At 45.3% G+C, this 27,792-nt stretch overlaps 1 protein-coding gene across 1 annotated transcript in view; it reads right to left on the bottom strand.

The window, feature by feature from the left end:
• Positions 1–26,475, bottom strand: part of LOC308169814 (L-fucose kinase-like) — a gene marked incomplete at both ends in the record, with an annotated part of 34,000 nt that extends 7,525 nt beyond the window's left edge. Inside the window, 12 exons of the mRNA XM_080544557.1 lie at positions 743–930; positions 1,216–1,335; positions 2,074–2,217; positions 17,587–17,814; positions 19,980–20,146; positions 20,628–20,844; positions 21,943–22,298; positions 22,996–23,069; positions 23,628–23,801; positions 24,184–24,285; positions 25,815–25,943; positions 26,374–26,475. Coding sequence (XP_080400683.1) covers positions 743–930; positions 1,216–1,335; positions 2,074–2,217; positions 17,587–17,814; positions 19,980–20,146; positions 20,628–20,844; positions 21,943–22,298; positions 22,996–23,069; positions 23,628–23,801; positions 24,184–24,285; positions 25,815–25,943; positions 26,374–26,475 — 2,001 coding nt within the window. The remainder of the gene's footprint in view (positions 1–742; positions 931–1,215; positions 1,336–2,073; positions 2,218–17,586; positions 17,815–19,979; positions 20,147–20,627; positions 20,845–21,942; positions 22,299–22,995; positions 23,070–23,627; positions 23,802–24,183; positions 24,286–25,814; positions 25,944–26,373) is intronic.
• Positions 26,476–27,792: the final 1,317 nt, after the last annotated feature.

Here is a 27,792-nt window from a genome sequence, read left to right as displayed (position 1 = left end):
GTATATATTGCAAATCGATTTGCATGAAGGCTTCTGTTAAATGTCAAGAAAATAAACCTTCAATTAAAATCAACCGCTCTCACCTGAGGCAAGGTTCAAACCAGCCAGACTATTTGTTTTAACCTTTGAAAAGTTTATTGAACAAATTGTGGAAATACCAGTTCATGCCCTACGTGTGGAAACAACGAATCAAGCTTTTGAGAAGACAAAAATCTTCCTTCTATAGACAGACACTCTCCAGAGACATGATGAGTTAATGTGGGGTTCAGAATGAAAAAAACGGTAAATGGACTGACTTATATAGACGCCTTATTCCAAAGCACTTTACAACAGCCTCTCATTCACCCATTCACACACACATTCACACACCAATGATGACAAGCTACCATGCAAGGCGCCGGCCGGCTCATTGGGAGCAATTTGGGGTTCAGTGTCTTTCCCAAGGACACTTCGACATGTGCCCAGCCGGGGCTCGAACCGCCGATCTGGCGATCATTAGACGCCGGCTCTACCTCCTGCGCCCCAGCCGCCCCCAAATGGAGGAACCAGAGGAGGATCAGGGAAATAATGACAACCGGATTTCCTGTGTAAGCACATCCCTCCTGTTCTGTCTATAGAACACAGAAGCCAATTGTTGAGCACACGATAAGCTGGAAGCACGGGAAACATGTCATCTGTCAGAGGAAGGAACATGTCTGACTTAAGAGACGAGGCTTCATATCAGTAAGAGATGTGTGACTACCTGCAGTAGGTTCCGTGCTAGCCGTGTCTTGCCGGTGTAGACCAATAGGAGGTGTTGCTGTAGAGAGACCAGGAAGTCCTGGGACAGAGCGAGACGTTCCACTTCCACCCGGAGGGGGAGACACGCTTTGGACCGTGCCACCTTCACCCCCCCCACTAAACCCCCCACCTGGTCCTGCCATCCACCACCTAGGAGACGGTGGGAGGGACGGAGGGAGAGAGGGAGGGAGGGAGGGAGAGAAAAACACAAAGAGAGAAGGGGGGGGGGGGGTGAATACTCACCAGCGAACAACCTCAAGCCCCAGATTCAGATGGCAAACATGAACAATGTGCAACACAGTTATGGAACAGAATGAAAACACCTCCAAACCCCACATTCAAATCAAACGAAGCCTTCATGCATATAACTTTGTGTGTGTGTGTGTGTGTGTGTGTGTGTGTGTGTGTGTGCATCTTGAGTGTGTGTTATCTGACCGGTGGTTAGCATCTGCTCTAGGTGCAGGACAGCGTGGATGAGGGAGTCTGTGTCGTAGGTGCGGCCGGTGCATCTGTACACAGCTGCCAACACCGCCCCCGCCAGGATGCTGCTGGTACCTGCAGGTAGGAGAGGAGAGGAGAGGAGAGGAGAGGAGAGGAGAGGAGAGGAGAGGAGAGGAGAGGAGAGGAGAGGAGAGGAGAGGAGAGGAGAGGAGAGGAGAGGGGAGGAGAGGAGAGGAGAGGAGAGGAGAGGAGAGGAGAGGAGAGGAGAGGAGAGGAGAGGAGAGGAGAGGAGAGGAGAGGAGAGGAGAGGAGAGGAGGGGTTAAGGGAGTTGCATTCAGATTCTTTGAGAATTTTGAATGATTCTTTCTTTACCTATTTTTCTTTAACTCCACAAAGATCAAATTACGGATGGGAAAGAGAAGTAAGAAGGGATAAAGCACAGCTGAAATGTACATGTCAGACTTTACAGGAAGTAACGGCTTGTTGTTCCCTTGTATTAACATTCTTCTGGCATTGGCACGCAATTGCTCGAACGCATTTTGCATGACAGTGCGTGTGTCAACCTTTCCTCTCAGAGGTAATAGCCCATAATAATAGACCATAATAATAGACCGTAATAGAAATAGACCATAATAGACCATAGCCTCCTCCCAGCACCATGGCGATCAGACCTGTGTCAAAATAGTATTTGAAAAAAATTCAAATACTTTGAGCGTTTGCTTTAACCTTATGGGTTTGTCTTTGCACTTTTGGGACTATTGCATTGGCTCCACTGCGCTAGACCAACTCAGTCAAACCCAGACTGTTTTCCACCCGGGTCTGACGGCTCTCTCTCTCTCTCTCTCTCTTACCCAGTCCAGAGCCGTGGGGCAGCAGAGACCAGCTGTGGATCTCCACCCCCACTCCCCACCTCTGCAGCAGCTGCTCCTCCAGGGGCTGCTGGGAAGGGAAGGTGACCAGGCCGCTGCACACACACACCGCCTTCAGCAGGGCACCTGACACACACACACAAACACACACAGGGATAGAGTTATACCGTCTCATTTTGTTTTCCAAACTTGTGATATGACGTTACCATGGGAAGATGGGACACATCAGAGTGGAGGTCTTAACGGGTCCACCCCCGAACCCAAAAACTTCCCGACTCTGGGTCCCGGCTCTGACTCAGGGTTCCCACACCTTCTGAGACATCAAATTCAAGCACCTTTCAAGGACTTTCAAGACTCAATTCCCTCAAATTCAAGGACCCAACACGGCATCGTTTGAGACAGATAGTTTGAGGCGGTTTAGAAAGAGTGAACTACCCTTGTAATAGTCTGTGAACTAATCAATAGTGCAGTGTAAGCTAATATTATACATAATATATGTATTTGTCATTTCTCATCCTCTTGGAGCAGGGGAGGGGGAAATGGAAACTCAACATGGGAACATCTATGGTGGCCCTTAAAGGTCAATTCATTTTAAAGCAATAATTATTGTTGCTTGAATGCAATACCCATTTAAAGCCCATGCAAGAGGTTCTTTTCATTATGGCTGTGTTCGTGAGGTGGCTGTGGTGCAGGAGGTAGAGTGGCTCAGGAGGTAGAGCCGCCGTCTATGCGCATGAGCGGAAGTTGAACAGGTGTGTTTGGACTGAGAAAAAGTTTGAGCGTGTCTTTGAAAAAAACAAACGAACATCATAATAACATCTTTATTTAAGCGAGTTAAGGATTTTGAGTACCCCGACAGCTTCGTGCTGATCGGGGGCTTCTAAGGACGGACGACATGGCAACGAACAACGCGAATGGAATGGACGACGATAATAGCAACACGGACAAACGGTATGACGCAAGTTTAACGGTGGAAGTGCGGCTGGAGCAGGGAAGTAATATAACCATGATGGAAATGTTACGAGGCATAAAGGAGGTGTGTGGAAATGTGGAGGGCTGTCGGGATAAAGGAGACAGGAAATATGAGATCACGCTGGCATCGAGGAGAGGGAAGGACAAGCTCACGGATGGGTTCATGATAAAAGACGTGAGAATAATGGGAAGGGACTTGGCGGTGGATGAAATGGTGGTCTCGTTTTTGCATCTCCCGGTATATCTGAAGGACGACGTGATCAGGTACAGGCTGGAGTCGTGGGGGGTGAAGGCGGTATCACCTATCAAAAGAAAGACGTGGCCGGGAACTGACATTGCAGACGGGACGAGATACATGAAGGTGAAGTTCACCGAAGAGGTGAGGTCTTTGCCCTATTCTACCAAGTTTGAGACCCTGGTTGGAGTGGATCACTTTAGGGTGATTCATGATAAGCAGGTGAGGGTATGTAGGCTATGTATCAAACCAGGACATGTAATCCGAGAATGCCCGGAGTTCGTATGCTACAAATGCAATAAACAAGGACATTATGCACGTGAATGCATGGGAAGGAGATATGATGGAGGAGAGAGAGTGAGCAGTGATGAGGAGGAGGAGGAGGGGGAGAAGGAGGAGGAGAAGGAGGAGGAGAAGGAGGAGGAGGAGGAGGTGGTGGAGGAGGAGGAGGAGGAGGAGGAGGGGGACGAAGAAGAGGAGATGGAGGGAGAGGAGGAGGAGGTGGTGGAGGAGGAAGTGGTGGAGACACAAGGAGAAGGTGGGGAAAGGAGCCATGAAGACGTGACGGAGGGAGGAGGACAAGCTGAGGTGGTGGAGGAGACCCAGATGGAGCCGGAAGTGGAGAGAGGAGCGGAGGGGCCTGGTCCGGTGGAAATGGAGGGTAAAGAGAGAGAGGAGATTGGAGCCAGCCTAGACAACGCAGTAAGGGATGGAGAGATGGATGAGGCAGGGCCTTCAACAGAGGGCGTGGGGAAAAGAAAAGGTTCCGATGAAGGACTATATGCGGATGTACAGAGGGTGAGGACAAGATCGGGAAGGGGTGCAAAAGGTGCACAAGGGAAGAAGACTAAGGTAGGAAAATGACATGGCGGTGTACATGATCTTTTTCTTTGTAATCTTGACGATGGTCAGGGTTGTTGCTGTCAACACAAATGGACTCAGGGATAGGAAGAAGATGGAGCTTGTGTTGGCAGCATACAGAGAGGAGATTATATGCCTCCAGGAGACGCATTGGACAGAGGACATAATGGAGGATGTAAGAAGGAGGTGGAATGGACAAGTTTATGTGAGTAATGGAACTGTGTATGCTTGTGGGGTGGCTATTTTGGTAAAGAATGGGGTAGTGAAAAATGTAAGGAATATAATGAATGACAATGAGGGAAGAGTGGTGGGAGTGGGGTTCGAATATCAAGGGATAGAGTATGCACTATATTGTATATATGCACCAAATGTGGACAAATATAGGAAAGTTTTTTTTGAATCTTTGAAAGAGAAATGTGTTGGGAATTGTATTATGGTTGGGGATTATAATGTGGTGGTGGACAGGTTAGATGTAACAAGGGGGGTGAAATTTAGGAATGATCCGTCACGCCCAGTATTATTAGAAATGATGCGCACAAGAGGAATGGTGGATATATGGAGGGAGGGGCACCCTGATGCACAGGTTTTTTCAAGGAGACAAATGGTGATGGGGGTTTTGAGACAATCAAGGATCGATTTATGTTTAGTGAAGAGGGAGGTGAGGCACCTGGTTGGAAGGGTTGAGTATCGGTTTATGGCCTTTAGCGACCACGATGCTCAGTCTTTCCAGCTAGGTGCGAGGAACGTAGGGGGAAGAGGAGGGGCATGGTGCTTTAATGCAAGTTTACTGAAAGATAGACGTTTTGGGGTGATAGTAAGAGAGTGTGTGAGTGTTGCTATGGAAGACCAGATGTATGAGAGTGATGTGTGTGTGTGGTGGGAAGGGATGAAGGATAAATTAAAAGCTGTAATAATAGCATTCGCAAAACTGAGAGGAAAAGAGAGGGTGAGGGAGGAAAGAGATTTGCAGAAAAGGTTAGCAATAGAACAGGAAAGAGTTGATAATATTCCAGGGCATGATTTAGCAGAGTATTTGAGAGTGAGGGAAGATTTGAGGGAGCTAGAGAAGAGAAAGTGTGAAGGTGCTTTAGTAAGGAGTAGGGCAAGGTATGTGGTTGAGGGAGAAAGGAGTACAGCATTCTTTTTAGGTTTAGAGAAGAGACAGAAAGAGAAAGGGAAAATTAAGGAATTAGAGAATGATAACGGTGAAATAATAACAGACTTAGTGGGAATAATGGATACTGTGCAGTCATTTTATACAGACCTATATACATCTGGGGGGGTGAATGAGGAATGTATGAATAAAGTATTAGAAGCAGTGGAAGCTAGGGTGACAGAAGAAGAAGGGAAAATGTGTGATGCAGACCTAAGGGTGGAGGAGGTTAAGACAGCCATCATGGGGTTAAACCCAAATAAGAGTCCGGGTTCGGATGGGTTGACGGCTGAATTTTATAAAGCTTTTGTTGACATCCTGGCCCCTATATTGTGCAGAGTGTATACGTGTATGGGGAATAAAAGGGTTGTTCCGGACTCTATGGGTTTGGGGGTGCTCACGTTATTGTATAAGGGTAAAGGGGACAGGAACAAATTACAGAATTATAGAGCATTATCATTACTTAATTGTGATTATAAAACCATAGCAAAAGTATTAGCAAATAGATTGAATAAAGTAATGAAAAACATGATTGCACCTACCCAGGCCTATGGAGTCCCAGGGAGGGATGTGGCAGAGAATATGTGCACATTAAGGGATGTTGTGAAGGACATGAGGGAGGAAGGGGGTTTATTGTTATCTTTGGATTTAAATAAGGCTTTTGACAGGGTGGAACATGTTTTTTTATTGAAAACAATGGAACATTTTGGGATTGGGACTGTTATGAGGGATTGGATTGAACTATTATATAAGAATGCAAGAAGTAAAGTAAAGATAGATGGATTATTGACTGACTCCTTCCCTTTGGGGAGATCAATAAGACAAGGGTGTCCACTGTCAGCATTGCTATATAGCATATCTGTGGAGCCATTGGCAGCGTATATTAAGCAGGAGAAAGAAATTAAGGGAATAAATATGCCGGGGGGAGGAGTTAGCATAATCCATCAATATGCAGATGACACGACATGTACTGTCAGGGATGTAAATAGTGTGAACAAAATAATGGGGTGTGTAAACATATATGGAAAGGCTTCTGGTGCAAAAGTGAATGTTGACAAGTCTGAAATGTTGTGTATAGGGGGAGTGAATACAGACAATTGTGTTTTTGATTTGAAAATTGTAAAGGGGATGATAAAAGTGTTGGGGATATATCTTGGAGAGGATGACAGGGAGGCTGTTGATTACACATGGACAGGGGTTTTGAATAAAATAAGAACAACATTGAATTATTGGAAGCAAAGGAACATGAAACTGAAGGGAAAAGTTGTAATTGTTAATGCACTGTTAATGTCAAAATATGTTTATGTATTAGGAGTATTGAATGTACCAGAGTGGGTTCTAAAAGAAACCAGGATGTTAGTGTCAGATTTTTTGTGGAGAGGAAAGGGGGTTAAAATAGCGTATGATGTATTAGTAGCAGATTATGATAAAGGAGGGTTGAAACTGGTAGATTTGGAAGTAAAGATGAGGGCAATGAGAGTCAGAACAGTCAAAAGGTTTTTGTATGGGGAGGAAGGACATGGATGGAAAGGATACTTTAGGGAATGGGTACATAGATGTGGGGGGTGTGGGGATTATGGGTTGTTGATGTGCTTTAAAGTACGGATGTATGATAGGGTGCCGGAATTCTATAAAGAGGTGTTTAAAGCCTGGGGTAGTTTTTTGCCTCAGGTAGGATATGAGTGTGAGAAGAGAGGGGAGATACTAAATGTTCCAGTTTTATTGAACCCGGTAATTAGAAGAGAGGGGAAAATGTTAGAATCTAGGAGTTTCTGGAGGGCAGGACTGATTAGAGTAAGGGATTTTAGGTATGAGGTAGTGCCAGGGTTCCTATCAGAGCAGGCAATTATAGAAGTTGTTAGGGAAACAGATGAGGAGATGAGAAGGGGAGAAATAGTGAGCATGTATAATAAAATAAAGCAGAGTATACCAGGGGAGTGGGTGAGTAGGTTAGATAGGGAGTTAAAAGGGAAGGAGCAAACAGAGTTACCTAAGTTAAGACTAGGGAAAGGGGAAACAGTGCGGGACTTCTCAGCGGTTAAGGTGAAGGAGTGCTACTGGGCACTGTTGGAGAGCAGAGTGAAGGAGCCTGCGGCAGAGAAGGTGTGGAGGCAGGTGTTCCCAGGATTGGAGGTGAAGAACATATGGAGGAATTTATTTTTAAAATATAATAGTTTAGAATGTACTCATTTTGATTTTATGCTTAGGCATAACAGGGTTTATACTAAGGTGGTGTTGCATCAGGTAGACAGAACAGTTTCGAGGGAGTGTGATGTGTGTGGGATACAGGATGAGAACTTAATGCACATGCTGTTTGAATGTAAAGAAATGAAGGGATTCGAAGAAAGGTTGAAAGGACTAGTGAAGAAGCATTGGGGGGTGGAGGTGGTGGGGATGCAGGAGTGGAGGAGGATGGTGGTTTTTGGGGTGGAGGGAAAGAGAAGGGGAGTGAATATATGGTGTTTAAATTATGTATTATCACAGGCTAGGTATGCAATTTATTTGAGGAGGAATTTAGCAAGATTTGAGGGAAAGTGGATAACGGTGTGGAAAGTCTTTGAGGGATTGGTCAGGAAGAATGTGGGACTGATGCACAAGACAGGGCAAAAAGATTTTGAGAAGTTGTTTATTAGGGATTGTGGGTTTATAAGAGTGGTGGTGGATGGAGGGTTGGAGTTTGATTTAGATTTTTGAAGATGTTTTTTGTGTTGCATTCATTTGTTATTGATTTATGATAAAGGGTTATCTTGGTTATGAAGGACTGACGGAATAATAGATGGATGCATCTCATACCAAAATGGTATGGGTGTGTTTTGTTTTTATCTATTGGTTTTTAATTTATTTTATTTGAATTAGAATACAATGAAGGCTATAAAATGAACATGTATGAATATGTATAGCTATGATTGTATTTAAAAGAATATTTTTATAATAAAAGATAAAAAAAAAAAAAAAAGAGCTGCCGTCTAATGATCGCAAGGTTGGCAGATCGGCGGTTCGAGCCCCAGCTGGCCACATGTCGAAGTGTTCTTGGGCAAGACATTGAACCCCAAATTGCTCTCTATGAGCAGGCCGGCGCCTTGCATGGTAGCTTGCCGCCATTGGTGTGTGAACAGGGTATATACAGGAATCTTGAGGTTCATTTCAATACCTTTCTAAGACTTTTTCCAGACCTCACCGCCACTTCGAGCTGTAACCGTTTACATCAGTGACACCTTTAACTTAACAGTTTTAGTTTGCAATAGACTAGACCACTATCATACAACAGAATTCAAATAGGCTGGGAAAAATTAAACCAAACGCAAGGTTTATTTAAAAACATACATGCACACACACACACACACACACACACACACACACAGATATACAGACACACACAGATGCATACGTACACACACACCACACATACACGTACACACACACACACACAGATATACAGACACACACAGATGCATACGTACACACACACCACACATACACGTACACACAAACAGACAGATATACACGCACACACGCACGCACGCACACAGTCAGTTAGGGCAGCATACTCTCACCAACATGCATACACATATGTTTCAATACAGTAGACCTAATGTAGGATAAAGAACATATCCTGTCCATATAACATCCCAATAACTCTTAGTTAAACAAAAAGGGATTTAAGAAACAAGACGTAATGTGACTCATCCCACCAAGGGAGACACACGTCCTAGGACCATCTAGGCACCCAAAAGGCACCATCTAGGCGTCCAAAAGGCACCATCAAGAGGGCACAACAGCGGCTATACACCCTGAGATGCCTCAGGAAAGAACACAACAAGCAGGAGATACTGGTGGCCTTCTACCGCGGCGCAGTGGAGAGCATCCTCACCTACGGCATCTGCAACTGGTTCTACAGCTGCACAACAGCGGAGAGAAATGCGCTACAGAGAGTCGTGAGAACAGCACAGAAGATCACCGGCGCCCCCCTCCCCTCTCTGGAAGAGCTGTACAACACACGCTGTCTCAGGAAGGCCTCCAAGATCTCCAGGGACCCGACCCACCCTGGGCACGTACACTTTATCAGGCTGCCCTCGAAAAGGAGGTACAGGACCCCGGCCGCTAAGACAAACAGACTGAAGAACTGCTTCTACCACAGGGCCGTCAAGGCCCTGAACACAGCAAAGGCCTAAGTTCTGGGCCCAGGACAGTCTGGACGGATTGTATGGCAGCTAGTGCTGAGGCACAAACATGTACATTTCAAGCCTGCAAACTGTGACACTTTAAATAACGTGAAAAAATACTTTTGTGCAATATGACAACCCTAGTTGACTATCTGTGCAGTATAGTACAGTGGATTGTGTACATAGCCTTTATTTATGTAAACCAGCTCCTTACCTTCTTGTGATTTTATTCTTTTTCTAAAAGTTTTTTTTTTTTTTTTTCTTTCCTAACACCAGGGGAGCTACCCCTCCTAAATTTCGTTGTTTGGTACCTGTACTGTAGCAATGACAATAAAGTCCATTCATTCATTCATTCATTCATTCATTCATTCATTCATCTCCCCTCCCTAATTCACCATTTGAACAACAACAGTGTTCTCAGACAGGTTTGGGTTTGGTCATGACATGCTCCACTCAACCAAAAAAAAGATCTTCATGACTTCATGTGCCTCAGCTCGTCTGATTTCGAGTCCAGCAGCTTCTCAGTTTCGACCAGTGTGTTCTGTTTTTCTTTGCATCTTCTTCTCAGGGTGTTTGATTTTGTGAGCAGCTGGGCCATTAATGATCCACATTTCCCCTCTGCCTGCTCGGCTAGCTGATCAGCATCTCTTTGGAGGGAGTGGCACACCTCTGTCAGAACATTTTTCTTTTTCTTCAGGTCTTCTATGTCCTCTAGAACGGCTTTTCTCTTGAGGCCCTGTGCAGAACTCAGTTTCTTCCTCCGTTCATCTTCCAGGTAAATCCTGTACTTTGACCTTGCAGAGGCTACTGAACCCATGAACTCCTTGGTGAGAGGTACCTTGAGAACACCCCCACAGACACAGACCTTGTCGCAGATCAACCTCAAAGCTTCCATCGACCTTTCAAGGATGTTGCACGTTTCAACCTCCTTGTTGATGGAGAATCCTCTTTCTACCATGGCTTGTCCATGGGACAGAAGTAGAAGGCTCTGAGAAAACTTGGACAGCTCAGGGTAAGACTGGCTGAGTGCTGAGTGCAGGAACACATCAAGCCGCTCCTTCAGGGGCTGAAAGGAGAGGAATCTCTCATCTCTCGCCTCAAGAGAGAGAAAGCTCTGGAACTGTTGGACGATCACATCACCTGGAACAGGGGAAATTAAATAAATATTACTAATAGGTTAAATTAAATTCTAGTCATTTAGTTAATCTTTCATTGGACAAATACACGGCACAGTGTCTGTAAAGTAATTAAAAGGAAAGCAGTGTAGTGTAGATATCTTCTGTGTTACTATTATTTCATTCGGATGCATTTGAAAAAAGCTTAGACACTTTCACACTGACAAAAGAATGCACAGAAAATGGTCTTAGCCTACAGTAACCTATCCACTTCTACTCTCTGTATATTTTTCCTACCAGCTGAGACGCCTCCTGCCAACTGCTTGTCCTGCAGCATTGTTTGTACTGTTGTCTTCATCTTTGCGAGGCACCACTCTGCATCTCTGTGCATGCTTGTGGGATCCAAACATCCAATGGCCCTGATCACTGGAATTTTCAGGGGGCTTTTCGCCTGCACTTTCTTAACCATGTTAACCAGGCCCTGCATGCACTCTTTCCTGAAGGTGAGCACAGAAAGCTCACCTACCCTGCTTCCTGGCTTGCCCTGAAGTGCCCGTGACAAATAAGGAACAGACTATAAACATAGGCTATAAATTATGTAGAAGGTAAGCTTTATAGTCTAAAAAAAGTTTCTCCATATCCGCTATTATTATTATTATTATTATTATTAATTAATAATAATAATAATACAAACAGCAGAATAAGATGTACAAATTGTAGTTGGATTGGTGTACAGATAGAGCAAATCCAGACATACATCCCTGAAAAGAAAATAGGCAGTATCAAAATGACCTTGATGGCAGTTTCAGCACCCAGGCCTATGTCAACATCCTTGTAGGATACCCTGTCCGCCTCATCAGCCACGTCAATTTTGGTCAGCTTCAGGGGAGTGGCGTCTTGCAGGAGCTCCCCCTTTACAAACCGCCGCAGGAGACTCTTAAAAGGATATAGCAAGCAATCAGTGACAGAACTATCCTACTAGCCTACCATTAAACAGATAATTGGTGTGAGTGTGTGTGTTTCTTTGCATCAATGTTTTATCTCAAGTGACTTGGCCAATCTATGTAAAACTGCACATGGCATTGAGGATGGATTGGCAGAGGGGCACTATTTTGCAGAGTTGTGGACCACCACAAATCCACGGGTATGGACTAGTTAATATAGATTAATCATAGTTGAATTAGGCCCTAGTGTAATGACTACCTTCAGCAGCTCACTCAAATCTTTGGCCAAGAAGGGCAGAACTGGCTCATCAGTTTGATAGTTGGTCAGGAAGGGCCTGAAGGTCCTGGATATCGCCAGGAAGAACTGGAGCTTGGCGATGATGAGGGGATCCGCTTGTGCTGCCTCAATGATGTCGTAAGAGGCAGTACCGGGGTTTGGGAGCTTCTTCTGCTGGACTGCATCCATGTACATCATGATCATTGGCCACACTAGAATTGCCCTCTCTGACACAGGGACATTTTCAACCCACCTGTGCAAAAATGGACAATGTCAGGTCACTCCAATTTTAATTGTGTCATTTTACTTCATTGTTGCCACATAAAAACACAGACATTTCAGGCCAAGCCCTTTCTCAATGTGTATTCTCAACCTACCCGTGGCCACAGAATGGTAGCGGAAAGCAGGTGGACCCAGTCAAGGCAGTGAAGTCTTCCCTCCTAGCTGGAACATTGTGGAAAAGGAAATGGAGTGCTCGAAGGAGCTTGTCCAGCTGCCACATAGTAAAACCTGCCTTCACTGCATTGTGGATGGTGTGAAGCCCACAGCTTCCAACATTGACTAGATGAGCACCATACAGCTCAGCATGCTCTTTCTGGAGGAGGTCTGCCAACTTCAAGTTGACATTTGGGCCGTCCATACTGATGGATAGAAGCTGCCTCATATTGAGTTTTGCAACACATTCCTGTGAATAGACACAGCAATTAGTATTTAATGACAATATTCATTAAATGTTTATTCTTGAAATACACTGCCATTCAGACATTCAGTAAGATATTAACTATAGCCTAATTTCCACTCATCATTATATGTAAATTACTTCCAAGCCATTCAAGCTAAACTGAACTGCTAGCCTGGTCACCCAACTTCACTCCTCAAGAATAATGAAGACAATTTGCTAGTTAAAGGACCCACAATAACCACACACACACACACACACACACACACACACATCAATCAATCAAAATCACACATCCAACAGTAACCTTATTACACCACTCTCTGTGTCACATTTATCCCTAGGGATACATTTTTATCCTTACTGACAGACAACCACCCTCTCTACCGTCCATGCCTCCTCCTCCCCAATCCCATCAACCTGTGTCGAGTCACTTGCCACATCCCAATCTCATCTATTAATCTACACTTTAGCCACACGATTGTCCATAAGTATAAGTATGAAAAATGTAAATGTTTCACAATATAATATAAAACGTACTTTGATGTGATGCAGCAGGTCGTCAGCTTTTCCGTGTCCCAGGAATTGAGAGCCAATGTACCGTGATTGAACACGGTCATCCTGCCAAAACCGAATGTGGACGTCGAGCTGTTTCGTTTTTGTTGACTGGTTGAGAGACTCGTCAAACATCAGCACAAACTGGCCAGCCTTGTTAATGGTGTCAATGAGCTGCTGCTTAAAGTATGGTGCTATCCCGAATCTTATTATATATCTAGTTTTGTCCTTGCCACAGGAGAACGTCTTGGCAATGTCCGAGTCTGGAAACATTGCCTTGAAAACATCGGAAATGTTTTCGTTTGAGTTCAGTGAGTGGTGTTTCACCGCTGTGTCGAGACACCATATAATCTCCGCACGCAGTGTTTGTGTGCCGCCCAGAGCCAACCTGATGTCGGCAAAAGACGAGGCAGAGGTGGCTGCCCTGTTAGTAGCCACGGTCGTAGCTGTAACGTGAGCTTCATTGGGTGCGGCTGGTGTAACGTCGGCAGTAGATTTAGGTAGTGTTGCAACGGCAGTAGCACAAACATTTACAATAGAGAGCTGCCGCTCTCGGTGACCAACGGCGGCCTTGTGGCTAGCGCCATGCATGTGCGACTTAACCCCGTTGATCCCCATCGATGCAACACTTATTTTCTTTTTACATATACAATACGCCTCCCTGATGTTACCGGCGACTGGTTGCAGGCAGCCATGGCTTAAAGTCTGGCACATCCAACCAGGACTCCGCAAATGTACACTTTCCCATTGTTATTTTTTTACACTTTCCACTTGGTTTCTACAAAATGATTCAAAGAAATTCGTTTTCGTCTTTCGCTCTCAGGGCGTCATGTGACGTAACCTCGGGGTTATGCATTACGTTAAAGTTTCCGGTTCATCTTAGTTTTTTTAATAAAACTAATAAATTCACGAACTTTTACTAAAAGTTTTTAGGACAAACTCTTTGGACAGAGTCTAATTCAGAAAAATACATACAAAATTCAAGACCTCATAAAATCGTGATAAGACTTTTTAATACTTATTAAGGGTCTTGATTTTCCCAAAATCGATTTATCAACTTTTAATACTTTTCAAGACACCGCGGACAATGTGTGTGTGAATGGGTGGATGAGAGGCCGTTGTAAAGCGCTTTGGATAAAGGCGCTATAAGTCAGTCCATTTACCATTTCGTAAATTCGCTCTGAGACCGCCGGAGCGCACAGTGTGTTCAACGGCAAGGGACCAAGTAATTTGATTGGACAAGAGGCATTCCATGAGTGCTGATCAGATTTCCAGAGCGAATTTACGAAGGCAGCCTATATCTTTTATTGTGTCATTTAGAATGTTGGAATGTATAGAAGTTCTGATGCTGTTTATCACTACCATGACAACGGATGTAAAACATTCAAAAGTAAGTAACTTCAGCTCAGTGCAGTGCAGTGTTCTACATTCATTTGCAAACATGGACAAAGAGAGAGAAGATATTGAGAGACAGTGGGAGGATATAAGGAGTGCTATGGAGGCCTTGGAGAAGAAGGAGGAGGAGATGGAAGGAATGGAGGTGGCCCTCTTTGAGGAAAGGAAGCAGCTCAACAGAGACAACATGGTGTTGAGCAGGAAGCAACAGCAGGTGGAAATAAAGGTAGAGTGGTGGAAAGAGAAGACAGACATCTTATTGGAGGACAGGGAGGAGTTGAGGGCAAAGGAGGAGGCCGTTTGGAAGAAGGCAGAGGAGGTTGAGAGGGGGAGTGAGGAGATGGAGAGAGAAAGGGAGGTGATGGAAAGAGAGAGACAGGAAATGCAACAACAGCGTTTGAAGAACAAGAAAGAGGAGGAACTTCTGAGGAAGGAGAGAGAGGAGATGGCTGAGAAGGGAGAGAGGCTCTGGCAAAAGAGGCTCAAACTAAACAGAGCTCAACAGGAGCACATGCTCAAAACATGGAGCGACACTGATGCCCTGACTAACCAGAGAGGACTGCTGGAAGAAGAGAGAGAGAAGTTAAAGGAGAGGGAGAGCAAGATGAACTTGAGAGAGAGTGAGGAAATGGAGAGGATGGAAAGAGAGAGACAGGAAACCGAACAGCAGCGTTTGAAGAACAAGAAAGAGGAGGAACTTCTGAGGAAGGAGAGAGAGGAGATGGCTGAGAAGGGAGAGAGGCTCTGGCAAAAGAGGCTCAAACTAAACAGAGCTCAACAGGAGCACATGCTCAAAAAGCGTTTGAAGAACAAGAAAGAGGAGGAACTTCTGAGGAAGGAGAAAGAGGAGATGGCTGAGAAGGGAGAGAGGCTCTGGCAAAAGAGGCTCAAACTAAACAGAGCTCAACAGGAGCACATGCTCAAAACATGGAGCGACACTGATGCCCTGACTAACCAGAGAGGACTGCTGGAAGAAGAGAGAGAGAAGTTAAAGGAGAGGGAGAGCAAGATGAACTTGAGAGAGAGTGAGGAAATGGAGAGGATGGAAAGAGAGAGACAGGAAACCGAACAGCAGCGTTTGAAGAACAAGAAAGAGGAGGAACTTCTGAGGAAGGAGAGAGAGGAGATGGCTGAGAAGGGAGAGAGGCTCTGGCAAAAGAGGCTCAAACTAAACAGAGCTCAACAGGAGCACATGCTCAAAAAGCGTTTGAAGAACAAGAAAGAGGAGGAACTTCTGAGGAAGGAGAAAGAGGAGATGGCTGAGAAGGGAGAGAGGCTCTGGCAAGAGAGGCTCAAACTGAACAGAGCTCAACAGGAGCATATGCTCGAAACATGGAGCGACAGCGACGCCCTGACTAACCAGAGAGGACTGCTGGAAGAAAAGCTGGAAAAGATGCAGACAAGGGAGAGCATTATGAATGAGAGAGAGAAAGAGGAGAAAGAGAGAGAAGAATTGAAGATGGACAAAAAACCGAGGGAGGAAGCTCTGACAAAAGAGAGGCAACGGATGGTGAGTGAAAAAGAATGAATAGAACGAGATATAATCTACAGTAGTCTATAGTCTGACATCTGAGGCTGTGTTATGGTTGGGGGGAAATGTGTAGGCTATACCTTGACCTAACTACCATGATCTGCTTCCTGATTTGTGGACCAAAGTCACTACTCTGACTTTGCATTCTACCTCCTCTTCTTCCACCAATCACCTCTAACCCCCTTATGTCCTGTTTTGACTTTGTTGCAGGTGAACATGGGCCATAAGGATCACCTAACGGTCACCACAATCGCAGCAGCCTGGGCCCTGAATACCAGCCTCCACTCAGAGAAATCCCAGCCAGCAGGCTCAGGTAATACATCCCATACACTACATGAGTGTGTGAGGGTTTGTGTGTGTGTGTGTGTGTGTGTGTGTGTGTGTGTGTGTGTGTGTGTGTGTCCATACAGTTCATTATCAAGGTATAACAAAAGAGCTTAAAGTATTATTTCCAGTGGAGTGGGGCCTATAGACTAATATATTCAGCTGAGCTCACTTGACATTGGCCCTGCCTGAATACAGTGATTCTGTTGCAGGAGATGGCTTACTGACCTGATTGGCTAAGGAACTGGAGAGGAGAGGAAGGAGCGGAAGACAAACTTATTATTGATAACAAACTTGATTATAAATGCTTTCACCATTTCATCTGTGACTACTTTGAACTGCAACTAGGGAGTTACTACGGCAATTCTTGAATGGCCAAGTCAATCTTTACATTTAATCCAATTGAACATAATTTCCTGATAAGAGTTTAGGCAAAATGATCTAAAAACAAACAAGTGAAGATGGCTGCAGTACAGGCCATCCCCAGACAATACCCAGCATCTAGTGAGGTCAATGGGTTGCAGATTAGTTATTGCAGTTATTGCATAATCCAGGGTTCCCGCACCTTCTGAAACATCAAATTCAAGCACCTTTCAAGGACTTTCAAGACTCAATTCCCTCAAAGTCAAGGACCCAACACGGCATAGTTTGAGACGCATCTAGATGAGAATTGATATAATAGGAACTATCCGCTCACAGACAACAATTAAAAAGAGAGGCTTGAATGTGTGAACACTAGATGGTCTCTTGCCTTCTCTATCACAGAACAGCAAAACAATATATTGTGAAATATGTGTAAAGTTAAGCAATACAGAGACTTATTTACTAGTTGACGAGCTAAGAAAAACATTTTTGAATATATATTTTAAAAAAATAGAGAGAGAGAGAGGAATTCAAGCACTTTCAATGACCTGTCTATTTTGAAAAACTTTTAAGGCCTTGATTTTTTTTCTCTCAAATTCACAAACTTTCAAGGATTTCAAGGACCCGTGGGAACCCTGCTGACTGTTCACAGAAGTTTTATTTCAATTTTCAAATAAGAAAAACCCCTGACCCGACATGTACTGTACTACCACACCACTCCTCCCTCCATCCCTCTCCTCTCTCCCTCCTCCCCTGTCCCCTGCTTGCTTCCTCCCTCCATCCCTATCCTCTCTCCCTCCCTCCTCCCTCCCTCCTCCCCTAGCCCCTCCCTCCTCCCCTAGCCCCTCCCTCCTCCCCTCCCCTCTCTCTCCTCCCCTCCCCCCTCCCTCCCTACCTCGATGGAGGGAGGAAGCAAGCAGAGCCTCACCAGGTGCGTGCGGCTGACAGTGGTCCTTCAGATCCTCCAGCCTTTCACAAACGGTCTCCATGGCGACACCGCAGTCCATCCCTCCGCTGGAACTGACCAATAGCAGGCGGGGCTCCTTGATGCGCCGAGCCCTGGCGCCGATGGGCCGCCTCCCATCGACCCTCACGGCCACGTTGACCACGGAGCCGCCGTGTTCAAAGGCGATGGGGGGCGTGTCACTCCAGCCACCTGGGGGGGAGATTACTGCTGTTGACTGGTGGTGTGTTCATAAGAACTTGTAATAATAATAATAATAATAATAATAATACATTATGGTCAAATGCCCCCTCCATGGCTGTTCTCGTTTAACAGATGGATGGTAAATGGACTGCACTTATATAGTGCCTTTATCCAAAGCACTTTACAACAGCCTCTCATTCACCCATTCACACACACATTCACACACCAATGGCGGCAAGCTACCATGCAAGGCGCCGGCCCGCTCATTGGGAGCAATTTGGGGTTCAGTGTCTTGCCCAAGGACACTTTGACATGTGGCCAGCCGGGGCTCGAACCGCCGATCTGCCAACCTTCCAATCATTAGACGCCGACTCTACCTTCTGCGCCACAGCCACCCCACATTAGACTTATATAGTGCTTTTCTAGACACTCAAAGACGCTTTACAAACTGAAAAGATCGAGTAGTAATAATAAAAAGAAACAAAATAAATAAATAAAAGAAAGTATAGGGGCGTAATTGAGGTAGTGCTGGGGACACATGGGAAGGGGAGGGGGAGAGGGCAGAGGCGCCCCGTCCATAGAGGCAACCAAGGCAATTGCTTGGGGCCACCAAACAAAAAGGGCCTTTTTGTCAAACTGAAACTGTCCTTGGATGAATGTATTTTCAATGGAAATCATGGCATTTAGCGTTCAGTCGCTCTGAGTCTGCTCGCGCTGCGCTGCGCTCGCGCTGCGCATACATTTATCCAAGGACAGTTTTAGTTTGACAAGCTAAACAATATGAGGGTAGTTAAGAGTTTAACTACTTTTCATTGTGAAATAGCTAGTTTGGTAAAGTATTCCCTGCAATTACGGCGTTATTATATGATCTATAACACCGCGGACATCCATATCCGTAACCACTATTGGCAGTATCCACGCCGCTGCCCCAAAACCCCCCTAGTGGGGCCCCGCCCCCTTCTAGCTTGAAATTGACTTCTAGCTGCCTCTCAACTGTCAGCAGCAATCATGAAGCGATCGCACATTTCTGGTCACCAAAAAAGAAAAAAGAAACGAGAAGACAATGAAAAACGACACCAGGATAGTGGTAAGTGGATAGAAGCTGCAGAGTGCAAAAATGAAAATAAGATGCAGAGTGCAAAATAAGTAAGATATCTTAGGCAGGCAGACAGACAGACAAGCAGGCAGGCAGACAGACAGACCCAGTGGAGTCATGTAAAATGTAAATAGGAACACCAGCGGTTTCAGAATATACTTGTTTATTGATTTTTTGATTGATTTGTTTATTTATTTGTTGTTCTTGCTCTGTTTGATATTACATATTAATGTTGCTGTTTCAGAATGTGAAAACACCAGCAGTTTCAGAATGTAAGTGTGTTAAGAGTTCTAATAAGCACCATTGTGAGTTGATATTTCATTATTTATATTGCTCCAATTTGATGTTACTACACATGGCTCCTTTGTTGATCAAATACTCAGACGTGTGTGTGACTGTTAATTAATACATTATGACATTTATAATGAATTCCTTTGTTTCAGACTGTTTTTTTACTTACACACACACGAGCGCGCGCATATGCGCGAACTTCGTAAAACCGTATTATATTTTAGTGTCAGGGAAATAAATACATTTAAAAATGTCCACATCGTCACCCGCCTAAGACCCTTACCAGGGGCCTCCATAATGTTGTTTGCTTAGGGCCCCCAAAAGTCTAGGGGCTCCACTGGGAGAGGGAGAGGGTTAACTGGTGAAGGCGAGCTTGAAGTAGTGGGTTTTGAGGGCCTAATATCTCCAGGCTTACTGCTGTGACTGGTGGTGTGTTAACACTAGAACAGCCGTGCCTTTTTTACCTACTAAAAGAGCCGCCTCTTTACAATGCTCAAGCTGCTACTTACACACAACGACCACTAGTTGGCCATCTGTTCAATTAGCCTGCTTCCTACACAGAAAAACGGCAACATAGCTTTATACTAGCTTATCCTGATGTGATTTTGAAAATGTAAGGATACTGGGTGGTAGAACGCACATATCTAGGAAAAGTCATGAAAGGAGGGTCCTGAAATTTGATAGAGTGCAAAGATATAACATTTTTCTTTAGTCACAGAGGTCAAATGACCCCTCATGGCTGTTTTAGTGTTCATAAGAACTGGTGAACCAGGCCTCTGCGACTCACCTGATAGGTCCAACCTGGCAGGACACTCCACTTCCTGCCACGCCCCTATGGGCATCACCTCGCCACGACCGATGGAGACGTACGCCTGTGCTGACATCACAGCTTGGCGTAGCAGCACCTGCCCAGCCCCCTCGTAGTGTCGCGCCGCACGCACTAGCAAGTCTGTCCTGTAGAGGGCAGCAACACATCCACGCAGTAGGTCACACTAACACTACTAATACTGCATGTATTATTGACTCGTGTAAATGACAAAATAATTATCTGTTTCCATTGTCGCAAACTCAAAGGCTGCATCACGATAATCTTGACCGGCTTCATTTCTAATACAGCCACTTTTGACTTTTGGATTTTTGTTGCAAGTAATTTACATCTAATTTAGGCTTAAGAAGGTACAGTATGTAACATTTCGAGCTTTCTAAAAGCTTCCTAATGGTTGTAACGACTCTACGTTTAATAATTAGCAATCAGGGAAAGAAAGAAATATTTCATGAACGAATCCTGTTTTGGTCCGGAAAAAGCACATTCAGTGTTCAGGTAGTCAGGTAGTGTGCTGGTAGTCATAGTAACCAGGTAGTGTGCTGGTAGTCATAGTAACCAGGTAGTGTGCTGGTAGTCATAGTAACCAGGTAGTGTGCTGGGTGGTCGTACCTGCTGAGCCAGTTGAGTCTCTGGGCGGCCAGGGTCTGCACCCCGCCAGGCAGGTCCCCCTGCTCCAGCAGAGAGAAGGCGTGGCTCCAGGCAGGGTTGGCGGCCGGCCCGCTCCTCAGACCCCCCCTGCCCTCCCCGGCCAGACAGCCCAGCACGTCAGCTATACAGGCCAGGCAGCGGGCCGCCACGCCCAGGTTCTCTTTGCTCCCTGCCGCGACTGGAGGTCCCAGAGAGAGAGAGAGAGAGAGGGTGGAGTGTTAAAAGGTGCGATCTCAAATTCATAGACAGAGCTTTGTGTTACTTTGAGATATCTATGTATCCCACTCTGAGCTCTCTCAGAATGAACCGATAGAGAGCAAAACGCAAAATTCTACGCTAAATACTGGTGGGAAGCCTGCATGACCCCATCGCCAGGAAGTCCTCGTTTTTAAACCAAAAATGTCTTAGAACCCTAGCCTCATGCCTAATTCAGTGCCATTTTAATTATGCAATCAGCTCATGGTACTGGAACCTCAACAAACCTCTGAAAACTAAACTTCAAACAGCACAGAAGAAATTAATTAGAGTGGTGTTGGGCTTCCGTTACAAAGCGCACGTTGGAAAGGCCCAATTCATGGAGCTTCAATGGCTGCCAGTTGAAGCCAGAGCCAGTCAGATGCGTCTTGTGACAGTCCACAGGGTCCTGAACAATAGAGCTCCGGCTTACTTTAATAATCTCTTTGAGAGAATAGCACACTCATACAACACTAGAGGAAGCTGCGATAATCTAGTCCCCTGTAGACACAGTAAAAAAAACAGGAGAAGTTTTGTTCACATATACAGGCACAGTGGAATGGAACAAGTTGCCTTTAAGCATCAAAGAAACTGACAGTACCGCAGCTTTCAAGGCTAAGATCAGAATACAGCTGTTTAGCAACATCCCACTGTAAACCAAATAGAGAGTTATAGGACAGGAGAAGGACTTGTATGTTCCAGGCTAAATTATATACGTCTTGGAAGTTTTTATGGACTTGTTGGTTGCTATTGATGCGCTTTGTCTTCCCACATCAAGGACCTGTTTGTCTGTCTGTTCTGTTGTACTGTATGACTGTATGGGAGTATTGTGCTGTATGGGAGTGGCTGTTGGTATGGCCCCTTCCCCTCATGGCCCTTTTTAACACCAGGGACAGCGACGGAAACAAGTCACAGACTTTATCGCTCCATCCCTGACAATTACAAGCATCATTGTCTCCATCTATGTATTTGTATTATTGTCAATAATTCAAATAAAATAAAATAATCGATAAAAAAAAACATTTGGAAACGAGCCACTCACTGGAGTCTAGTGTGCTCAGCAGCGCCTCCTGCTGGCCTCCCAGCACAGCAGCTCTGAAGCAGGGCAGGAGGCTGTGGTCACTGTGGCCCTTCAGTGTGTCCGTCACTCTCCTCCTCCCTGCCAGGAAGAACAGCTCCTCCCTCCAGCCCAGCTCCGCATCCTGGTCAGCCAGGGACAGCACCTCCCTGAGAGACAGCCTCCAGGCCCCCTGCCACTGCTTCAGCGACCCAGGCCCGCCCAGCAGCCAGCCGACGCCCTCCTCCAGCCCTACAGCACCCTCTCTGGGCTGGAAGACCGGGAACAGGCGAGCCTCCAGGAGGGAGCGGGGTCCGCTGGACCCCCACAGCTCCTCAGACCTGCAGGGGAGGAAGGGGGAGGTGTGATGGGGGGGTAGTGGTGGTCTAGTGGATAGTGAGTTGGACTTGTGATCGGAAGGTTGTGAGTTCAAATCCCGCCTGAAGCCACACCACTACTAGTGTGCCCTTGGGTAAGGCACTTAGCCCTCAGTTACTCCAGGGGGAATGTCCCTGTAATTCGTAATTGTAAGTCGCTTTGGATAAAAGCGTCTGCTAAATGGCAAAATTTAAAATTAATTATTATGTTCTGCTCATCCACCTGAGTACAACAGCTAGTCACATACTGTATCATGTTTTCAGTTTGAATAACATGCAATAATACATAGTTTATGCATGCAATAGTGGAAATAGCTAATTGTTTTCATATCGACAATGCGTGTACAGCCCACACAGATCTTGTAGAGGGATGTTAAGTAGTTATACTGAGAGTGGTGCTGCTGCTCCCATTCATGTCCCCTGGCATGGCTACATGGCTACATGGTAGCTCCCCGCCAGACAAAGAAAGCTCAAGAATGGAAATATTACTGAAAAAAGTGTCTAGATGAGCTGGGTTTCAGGTTTAAGGCAAGGTCAAGGGTCATGTTAAGGTTAATGTTAAGACAGGGGGTGGGGTTAGTCTCTATTCATCTCTATGGTGGTTAGTCTCTATGGTGGTTAGTTTCTAAGATGGTTAGTCTCGCCACGCTATCAGTCCTACTGTATCTCAGTGCGGTCGTAGAGGTCTCTCCAACTGTGGTTGAGGAAGGTAGCAGTTCCATCGTCAGAGGCGACCTAGAGGAGAGGGAGGCGTGGGTGAGAGGCAGGGGCGGAGAGACGGGGGGTGTCTCAACTGTCTCTGCTCTACTCCTCAGGTCCTTCTTAGCTGCACTAAGGAGCACGATAGGAGATATTTTCTGCCTGCCCTAATAAGACTGTACAACTCCTCCTCTGGCTGGCTCGATGGGGGTGATCAGAGTCAGGCTGGGGGATGTTAAATACATTACATTTTTACATTTTTGGCATTTAGCAGACGCCTTATTCCAAAGCGACTTACAATCAATACATTTGACTAAGCAATCCACCAAAATCATCAATCCACCAGTCGTAGCAGGAAGAGTAATCCAGCTCAGGCCCGGGGCCATTGATAGAAGGAAAAACCTTCTTCTATCACCTTCTTCTAAACCTAACTTTTTTTGTTCATACTGGACTGTTCTTACTGTGTAATGTTTCAGTGGTTTGACTTGAAAACATGCTTCACTGTCCCGTTACTGACGCAGGGCACTGTAATGACATCATGAGCTACCGAGTGATGACATGAACAAAGGAGAGCAAGAAAAAGCGTTTTGTTACCTCAAGATCATCAGAAGCCCCCAGCGCTGTATAAACAGTGAGCTTCAGATTTCCAAGTTGTACACGGTGTCCCTGGATGATGATGTCATTAGTTAAAGCCAGCTTCCGGAGGTGCGATGAGGAGGTCACCTCCAGGCCTGACAATAAACAACCTGACTGGAGCTCTAGTGGACCCTGGGGGCAAAGTTCAAAGGTTAATCAGTGACTTGAATCATTTTCGAGTAGTCAGTAATATCAGCTGATGTTGATATGGTCCTAAAAAAAAAAGAATAGTTAAGTAATTACTTTTTGCATACAAGCCTCAGATATCCTAATGACAAGCTACTACAGTTTTTCTACATTGAGATGATGTGAATGTTTGAAAAGTGGGTGAAGAATTTGTATAGGCGTTGTTAAGAGAAAATATAATAAATAAACCTCTCTTTCTTTCATGTACCCCATCGGGTACAGATCAGACCCTCAATAAAGGAAGGATGCAAGTTTGAACTATTCATATAGTGAATATGTGAATATGTCAGAATATGTAAACAGGCTCTGAGACTGAACGCCTCCTGACCTGCAGATGGCAGTGTTGGATGACTGCTCCTGTCGACAGGCTGACGTCCCCCTCCAGCACGCTGTTGATCACCCTGCCTCCATCGTCCACACAGCGGGGGTTCTAGAGGGATGGACAGACATCAAGACATCAGTCAGCCGGAGTTTAGGATAAAATTCGCTTTGCTCTGCGTCGTTTGGAGCTGTGAGAACGCGCATTCGAAGTCGCTCCCGGAGCAAACAACCAACGCATGCTCCGCTTGAAAAGGGTGGTTTCGCTCCGGTTAGAAACGACGCATCGAGGCTGTCCATAGGAAAACAACAGCGCATGCGCGTTGATCTGGATAAGAGCAGGACGAACGGGCAATTTTAAATTTTTCTGATCAATCAACTAGCATGTCTGTTGCTTCGATAACGTATGTTACTTCGTTTACGCAAAGGGCTGTGAGAACGCAAATCAGAGAAATAATTTATGCAACAATGTTACAATCTCATCCACTTGCTCCAGGTCACGATTCGGACTTTCATGTGAGAACATGACCTTAGATTCATAGATAGAGCTCCAGTATGGATTCAAAGGTTCGCTTTAAACATATTTTGAAGCTATAATATGACACATGTATACAAATAATGTCGTAAAACAACCTTGCTATCCTGCAAGAATCAATGGGAATACTGTACATTATCATTAATTGAATTGACAATAGCAGTAACTAGTGCAGATTGTACCTTTAACAGTAACTTACAACTTGTTAAACTACATACAGTTTGATGGCACAGTAAACAAGATATGACATAGAAATAGGTTCAGGGTCAGCAGGAATAGGTTTCTATCTCTTGACATTGTCATCAAGTCATTGCCTATAAACAGACTGCACTTACATAGCGCCTTTATCCAAAGCGCTTTACAACGGCCTCTCATTCACCCATTCACACACACATTCACACACCAATGGCGGCAAGCTGCCATGCAAGGCCCCGGCCGGCCCGCTCACCGGGAGCAATTTGGGGTTCAGTGTCTTGCCCAAGGACACTTCGACATGTGGCCAGCCGGGGCTCGAACCGCCGATCTCGCGATCATTAGACAGCGGCTCTACCTCCTGCACCACAGCCCCCCTTCCTGCGCCACAGCCGCCGCCTATGAGTTTTGTGAATGCAAGGACTGAACTGAAGCATACAGATATTCAGAGGAGGTGTGAAGAACGCTTTTCAATTGAGGCTGGTGAACTGTCCTCCAGTTAAATACTCATCTAATACGCATCTATCAGCTCTGTGTCCCTGGCAATGAGACTCATACCCTGAAGGCCTTAGAATGTGGTTCTGATTCCTGTCTGAATCTTCACTGTAACTGTCAATACAAATGAAAAATATGAGTGGGACTGCCCCACTCAGAAAAAATAACAAACAAACAAAAAGAATGTGGTTCTGGCATCACAAGATGTTTTCTCCGACACCTGGTCTTAAAACCACTTGACACACTCATGGGAATAAGGCTAGACAACTAGGTATAACCCTTCCTCGTGTCAACTAGCTTCAGTAGTAAATAACTGTCTGTGCCACAGCTGTGTAAAGTTTGTAGTCATGACTGTTTGTGACATGTGATGTCTTCTGAGTGTCCTGAGGGTGTTATGAAGGAGGAGGGGGTTCCAGTACCTGTATGTGTGAGAGGGTGTCTTTCTCTGTCCCCTCGCTAGTCAGACGGGAAATATGCTCTCTCCCAGACATAGTCAGGTAGTCATAGCAACCACCTGGAACATAAAGTCTCGCGAGATTTAAATAAGCCTAGATTTTCCTTTAGCGACGTTGATGGAATACCCCCCTGTTTCCTCCTCACCTGTATTGATTTGACTGTTGTTGTTGTTGTTGTTGTTTTTTTTTTACTTTAGACCACATGCATCCTCTTTTAGTAAATGTATGTCTGTAAGTGGGCTGCCAAGAGTTAGTATCTAGGCCCGCTATACTACATTGCATTGGCTTTTCAGTTCAGACACAACCCATGAAAACTCAATTCAATTCTACCAGAAGGCAAGGTGTAGTAATAAGCATTTCCCCATTACACGTCAAACTCTTTCAGATATATGAGGAAGTGTCTAGGGGAAATGTCTGGTGTTGGGAATTTGTCTGGTCTGGTGAATTTCTCGAAACATTCTAATCTTGCAAAACAAATAGCTTAGGTTGTTGTGTATGAGGTTCCAGACAGTCAGTCACCAACTCTGTGGTTGATATTGCAGATGGGGGACTCGAGCTGTCCAGGAGGGAGTGACTCCCAGTCGTCGATGACGGTGGAACTGAGCAAGGAGACTCTGGACACCATGCTAGACGGGCTGGGCCGGATCCGGGACCAGCTGTCTGTGGTGGTTGGAAAATGAGGACATTCACCTTTGGCTCTAGGGTGCATCTAAGCACTCTAGAGTGGCCTATCGCCCTCCACTTCAACTGCATTGAACTCAAACCGTAGGGAAAGTAAAACCAGTATGGTGGATGCCAGTGGCGGCTGGTGCAAAACATTTTGGGTGGGGCACAGCAGTGTGGCGGGGGGGTCCTCTTTCGCGCGCACAAATGTGCGTCCTGGCCAAGAAATAGAGACAGCCAATTGGAGCGCTGCTACAGCTCACGTGTAAGCGAAAAGTATTCGTCCTGGCATAGACTTGCATTGACACGGCGCCCCGCGTTCTCTCCCTATGTATTTTAACAGTGAGGTTTACACACACACACACACACACAGATAAAAATGTTTATTGTATTGGAGGATTTTTAATGAATGCTGATAGGCGCCGACAGAATATCAGCCACATTTTGTGAATAAACAATGTTTATTTTAAAAAAAAACTTTTACAAATCGCAACAAGGAAGTGAAGGTGGGGGCGGCGCCCCAGCGCCCTCTATCGGCCAGCCGCCACTGGTGGATGCCTATAGAGAGATCAGCCGTCGGCTTTTCGCCAGTCTGGTTTTCACATCAAAAAAGAGGAATCGCCTCTACTATTTGGCTTATGCACACTTTGTTCAGTAGTAGGCGAAATATTTGGAAATGGTGGAACAGACTCCCAGTCACCTGGGGAAGAAAGAAGTCACCATACACACACAGTGTTTTTTTATTTTTATTTGATGAGAACAGAGTTTAACATTAGCCGATTTGCATTCACCATTTTATATTTTTCTTTCCCCACCCCCACAATGACAACAGAGAAGAAAGGAAAGATACTACATTCCCCTATTGGCCTGTCATCTTTTGAATCAGCAGACAGTGGCAACAATGTATTTTTATTCACTGTTTATTGTGTAAATAAAGGAAGAGATTAACTCTGAAATTAGTCTGTGTAACCTCCCCAATCACACTGGTGGCACAGTACAGCTGAATTCATTATATAAAAAAAACTGTTCTGGCTCACACTTGTGTAACAGTTAATCATTGTCTGCCTGTAGGTTGTGGCCCATGAGGGTCTATTTGAATATATGTAAAACAACAACACTGGTGCATTACCTGAACCATGGCGTTGGTTCTGTGAGAGCAGTACTGAGGTGCCTGTGTGATGCTTTCCACCACAGCACTCACTCACACTCACACCTTCCCTAAGCAAAACAAACACACATGGTGTGATGTTGCACCTGCAACTCTGAGCCAGACTGTGTG

Source organism: Nansenia antarctica, assembly GCF_963989245.1.
Source record: "Nansenia antarctica genome assembly, chromosome: 14".
Lineage (NCBI taxonomy): Eukaryota > Metazoa > Chordata > Actinopteri > Argentiniformes > Microstomatidae > Nansenia > Nansenia antarctica.
The sequence above is the reverse complement of the archived record's forward strand: the minus strand, read 5'-3'. Positions and strand labels throughout refer to the sequence as shown.